Source organism: Triticum aestivum, chromosome 6B, assembly GCF_018294505.1.
Source record: "Triticum aestivum cultivar Chinese Spring chromosome 6B, IWGSC CS RefSeq v2.1, whole genome shotgun sequence".
Classification (NCBI taxonomy): Eukaryota; Viridiplantae; Streptophyta; class Magnoliopsida; order Poales; family Poaceae; genus Triticum; species Triticum aestivum.
This window is the reverse complement of record NC_057810.1, coordinates 54004347-54010547: the sequence shown is the minus strand read 5'-3', so window position 1 is coordinate 54010547 and position 6201 is coordinate 54004347. Positions and strand designations below refer to the sequence as shown.

General features: G+C 49.1%; 1 protein-coding gene across 1 annotated transcript; it reads right to left on the bottom strand.

The window, feature by feature from the left end:
- Positions 1 to 5526: 5526 nt before the first annotated feature.
- Positions 5527 to 5852, bottom strand: LOC123138798 (histone H4-like). Its single transcript, XM_044558672.1, has one exon. The coding sequence runs from the start codon at positions 5850 to 5852 to the stop codon at positions 5541 to 5543; it is 312 nt and encodes a 103-aa protein (XP_044414607.1). The 3' UTR covers positions 5527 to 5540.
- Between the last annotated feature and the right edge of the window lie 349 nt (positions 5853 to 6201).

Sequence of the window (6201 nt, the reverse complement as noted above, 5' to 3'; positions counted from 1 at the left end):
CCTGGCGCACTCTATATAAGCCACCCCCCTACACAGGTAGAAGGGTTCGCACCCATGTAACTCATACGCATATAATCCAGTCGACCGCCTCCGGGCTCCGAGACGTAGGGTTGTTACTTCCTCCGAGAAGGGCCTGAACTCGTAAATCTCTTGCGTATACAACTACTCCATAGCTAGGATCTTGCCTCTCCATTCCTACCCCCCATTCTACTGTCAGACTTAGAACAACAACACCAGTATCCCAAGTTCTCTGTTGTCTCCTTAACTATGTAAATAGAATACCTGATCGTCTTCTGCAACTTAATTTCCTTGCATTTTCAACTCTGATTTTGAACGATTAAGGTTACTCCCACGAACAATTTTGCTAAACATTTATCACATCTTAAGTGGACCATAATTCATATATTTTTTACCTTTTTAGATCTGTTCTACCGCTTACATTTAGTGTTGCCATTCAAGTTGTTTGGTTCTGGCCTCAGCAGTAGTACACTCTAATGGTAGCTTTATGTTCACTCTTTTACAACAAACCTTTTTAGCTCTTTCTCATCGTCCTTGTGGGCATTTATTTTAGTACATGGAGATGTTGCTCTAGCAGATGTTGCTCTGCTTGACATCTCACAGTCCACTAGATCGGCCGTGACATCTCATAGTCCATACTATACAATCAGGTTTCTGCTTGACAGCTTCACAGTCAACAGTTACATGATAATTCTGTAATTCTGAAGCTATATTCCTGTCTGCTCAATAGTTACATGATAATTCTATAATGCTGAAGCTATATTCCTGTCTGCTCAACAGTTATGATAATTCCGTAATGCTAAAGCTATATTTGCTGCTTGTGTCTTAATTTTTTCTTCTGTATTGATGATATGAAATGTCACGCAGGTCATTATTGGTGTTGTTGCTGTTGCTGTGGTTGTCAGAGGTGTTGCTGCTGCATCTGGAGGAGCTGCAGTCCAAGAAGGTCAAGGATGAGATCGTCCTCGATGGCGATGACATCGAGCTCGTCTCCCGCTCTGCCGCCCTCATCAACTAGGTGAATCAAACAGGATCCGAAACCTGTCTTTGTTCATGTGCATATTGTGCTCCCTGAATAATTTGGTTGATGTGATGCAATTGATATTGTATCATGCTTGCTTATGCTCTTTGCGGAAACTAGTATGCTAGAAGTGCTTAGAAATCATTGCAATGTCTTCAGATGTTGGATGTCGAGTGTTCTTTGTTTGTGATGCATATATGGCTGCTTGTGCTGGTCAACATGATGCAAACAGGTCTACTTCTGCCGTTGTGATGTTGTTGTTTGTGGTTTGTCCAGTTTTGGCATGTATAGTTGCTTCTTTCTCTTCATGTATTATTATGTGCTCCGTAATGATTTGGTTTTGCTTCCATATGATCTGCTTCTACATTATGTTCCTATGTAATCTGATCTGCAATGATTTAGTTTTTGGTTCCATATAGTTAATCCGCTTCCATGCTCTATTCTTGTATAATTTTCCTGTTGTTCTTGTTGTTGTATGTGTTCTCCTTCCAGGCATAACATATATGGGCAACCTATATATGATCAATACACTCTACTTGTTTTCCTGTATAGTTTTCTTACTTTTTTTCCTTTATGCGTTCACTCTTTTTCAGGAGCTCAAGGCCTAATTTTTTTCCTTTACGTTCACTCTCTTACTGGAGCTCCAGTCCTAATTTTTTTGAGTGTGAAGCCATGAAGCCAAGTGCGAAGCAGTGAAGCCGTACTTTGCAAAGAGTTCTTTAGGCTCTGTTGTAGAATGTAAATTGTAATATTGTAACGGATTGTAAAAGGCTAATGTAGTGTTATTTGATGAACTATATTTGTTCTGTCCTGTTTGAAATAGTGGTTATGTATGTTGAGAAGATATGGAAACTTCACCATTGGGACCCACTTATGAATATAATCTGAGCAATTTTGAAATTTCTGACATGTGGGACTCATGCATGGCATTATGACTTGTGGGACCCATCTGACTAGTGGGACCAGCTCCAAAATGTAATGACTGAAAATAGAAAATCAATTGATTGTAAGAAGACCAAGGCCCAAAAATGAAGAAGCTGAAATACTAGGCTTGGCCCAAGTAGCCCACAAGAATTGATAGAAAAAATAATATAAAAAGGATGAATTAATGGGTTCGGCCCATCTAAAGCACCGAAATGGACCGGGCTGATTCTAAGTAACGACCTTTTCAATTGGTCGTAAATTTGCCACGTCAGATTACCACGTCGGATCCGACGTGCCCTGGGCAAACAGCCAGTGACCAAAACAAAAGGTCATGGGTTCAACGACCTTCTGTTTTGGTCGTCAACGTCTACGACCTTCTCACAGAGAAGGTCGTTAATTTCATTTTACGACTGCCAGCTTTTGACCTTCTGTTTTTGGTCACAAAAAGGTCGCAAATGAAAAAATCAATGACCTTTCAGTGACCAATAGTCAAGGTCAGAAGTTGACATATTTCTTGTAGTGCGAGTCCGGCAGGGCTGCTGAAGACCAAGCACCGTGGAAGGACTCCGAGGCTGAGCACATAGGCGGCAGAGCGCCAACGCACCGCCACCAGACGAACTCCGACCACGCCACCAACCGCATCACATCCACCCCAAGATCACCACGAACGACACCCCCAAGAGGGTGACGACGCGCGGAGCGCCGCTGTCGCTCGATCCGGCAAGGATTTGGGCTTTCGCCCGGCATACGAGCTGGGTGGAAGGAAGAGGGGAAGGAGGCGACCTGGACGGCGCCTACAAGAAGGGTATGGCGCCCTCGGGCGTCGCCGCCGTCGTGGCCAGCACTGCTGGCCTCGAATTTCTCCGGAGCCACCTCCCACCTCCAGTCGCCAAACAGGTACAAAACAGTCTTTCTTTTCTTTTCATTTTCATTTGTGTTTCTTTGTGACATTTTATTTCTTGCTCATCTCTTTCTCACGCATTCCCTCCCCTCATTTTTTGGTCACACCTTCTATCCTTCGTCACCCATTCCCTACTCAACCCCCCTTCCTAGCGCACCCATATTAGAACCTCATGAAAAAGGATAAGTGTTTTTGATCCTTACTCGTGTGATTCGATGTATCCCCTACCCGGAGGGTCCGCGTCGTCTAGCCTAACTTTTCTTCAAAAGGGGACCCCTTATGAGTATTACTCCTTATTTGTGTTTGAGTAGGTCATAGGATTATGACAAACCCAAAGATAGTTGGGTTGGCGACACCATAAGGGGGGAGGTTTGCACTGATGCGCTAGATATTCTTGTGGGATTTTCCGGTTTGTGAAGGAGGTGCCACTTCAAAGTTCTGTATTGACCTTTTTCTTATCGCACCGCCCTTGTATACATAGCCATTTTAGTACCCAATGCAAAAGGGGGTTTGGTTCCGACACTCCCTCTCTGGTAGGCCCCAAGTCGTCTAGCCCTAGTTTTTCTTTGGAAGGGGCCCTCCATGTGAGTTTCGATGTCTTTATGTTTGAGTAGGTCATAGGATCATGAAAAAATCCAAATAGAGGCCCATCCTAGCAGGAGTTGGGTCGGCGACCCTGGAACGGGGCGCACTGAAGCCCTAGATCTTCTCGCGGGGTGTTCCGGTTTGTGAAGCAGGTGCCCCGTCAAAGTTGTGTATTGAACTTTTCCTCATAACACCACCTTGTGCACCCATGTTATGATCAAATTCAAAAGGGGGTTGGTTATGATGTTTCTTCCATGATTTTGCATGATCCCCTCTCTTGTGATCCCTGCATTGTCTAGCCCTACCTTTACTTCAGAAGAGACCACCCCATGTGAGTTTTACTCATTTTTTGTCTTTGAGCAGGTCACAAGATCATGACAAAACCAAAGAGAGCCGACCTACTAGCAGGAGCTAGGTAGACGACATCGGAAGTGGGAGGTTCACACTAAAGCCCTGGATCTTCCTGCCGGATATTCTGGTTCGTGAAGGTGGTGCTCCTTCAAAATTGTGTATTTACCTTTCCTCATCGTAGCACCCTTGTGAACCCATGTTAAGACCCAATGCAAAAGTAAAGGTTGATTCTGACACTTCCTTGTGTGATTTCGCTAACCCCCCTCTCTGACAGACACCGCATGTCTGTCGTGATTTCATCGAAACGGGTTGCCACCGATGAGCGTCAAGCATGACACGATAGAGCGCCTCAGAAAGGTGCGAGAGCAGCGGAGTGAGAATGCAAGCAGTTCGAGCTTATGGTTGCGGTCGGGTGAGCAAGAGACACGATAAAAACATCGCCTAACACTAGACATGACTGCATAGGAGGGCCTGATGGAGAGGCAAAAATCAGGAGGTCATTATTACCATGTTAATATGATCATCAACAACAAGACATAACTAGAATGAGACCTCCTTCATCAGTAGTGGAGGCATCGCAAATGATGCATTGAGGAGTGGCTACAAAACACAGTTAGCGCAATGCATTGGTGATGCGGAGCATCCCTCGTCCATCCACATGGACACTCCATCACCACCACAAGCACCGGGAGGACCACTGACAAGAGAACGTGCACACGCCATCGAGAACGAGGTTAACTCCTTCCTCTTTGAGCTCCATTCAAATTCACACAAGAGTTGGGTCCTACCTCAAACGAAAGTGTTATGCATGCTTAGGTCCCAAAGTGATGATCATGAAGAGGCTAGCACGGAGACCCGAGCACCTACGAACGAGGAGAAGGAACAAATCAGCGAGAAGTGCGAAGGAAAGGAGTTCCTGGACACCACGGGTACCTAGATAGAAGGACCCCGGGTGCTCGGACTCGCAGCCACAGGGAGGGCCAAACCCCCTGGACACCCCGGATGCTCGGTCGCCGCCTGGGCCTCGACCCAGCCCACCCCAGGTGCCCGGCCTCCTGGCCCCTGGTGCCCAGCCTCAACCTGGGCCGCGTCCAGCTTGCCCCCGGGTGCCCGGCCTCCCCCCTGGGCCGCTCCAGCAGCCACCCCGGGTGCCCGGGCTCTCAACCCCCGGGTGCCCGGCCACCCTAGCACCAAGGCCTCGGCGTCCCTGACCGGTCTGGGTTTCGGGGCCCTCAGCCACCGGGTGCCCGACCACCTACAGCCGCACCACCTCCGGGTGCCCGGGCCCTCAGCCCCTGGTTGCCCGGCCACCTACAGCCACACCACCTCCGGGTCCCCGGGCCCTCAGCCCCCGGGTGCCCGGCCACCTATAGCCGCACCACCTCTGGGTGCCCGGGCCCCTTTACCCCGGCTGCCCGGACCCCTCTGTATGCCTGCGTGCATTTTGGGTTCTTTGACCCTTGTACCCTTCTCTCCCTCATATTCGTCCTTAGCCTTCAAGTAAGCACGTTTTTACCGCGCGCTGCGTAGCTGTACAATTTTCTGAGACGGAAATTACTTTCATGTAGACAGATGCAGCCAAGATAATACCGCAAGAACCAACAATTCTATTCCATTCCATTCATATTCATACACAGACAGATGCAACCACAACGCACACACTTAGAATTTCAGAAACCCACATGAAGACAGGAACAGCGGGAGCACAGACTGGACGGAGCAGCGGCAGCGGCAGGTCAATCAGCCGCCGAATCCGTAGAGGGTGCGGCCCTGTCGGTTGAGCGCGTAGACGACGTCCATGGCGGTGACGGTCTTGCGTCGGGCGTGCTCGGTGTAGTTGACCGCGTCACGGATGACGTTCTCCAGGAAGATCTTGAGCACGTCACGGGTCTCCTCGTAGATGAGCCCCGAGATGCGCTTCACGCCACCACGGCGCGCCAGGCGACGGATGGCCGGCTTGGTGATGCCCTGGATGTTGTCGCGGAGAACCTTCCGGTGGCGCTTGGAGCCGCCCTTGCCCAGGCCCTTCCCGCCCTTGCCGCAGCCGGACATGGTCAACGACTTACTCCTTCCTTGGCGCAGATTGGATCGTATGGATTTGGAGGGGAACGGTGGTGCCTGCGTCTGCTGGAGTGCGGTGGGGAGAAGGGGAATTTAACGAGGGAGGAGGGTCCGCCTGCCGTTGGATCCGGACGCAGTGGGCGGTCAAGATCTCGATCCAGGAGAGTGATGGCGCGGATCGCTGATGTGGCTCTCAAATTTCGTCCGGTGAGGCGTGCGGGAACTTACAAAAAATTGGAAAGCTTTTGCCGTTTCCAAGCGAAAGTCATCCTCCGTTTGATTCGCTCGTTTCATTTCATCCAGAGGGAAACAAAATCGAAGAGCTGCCGCTGAAAGTTAC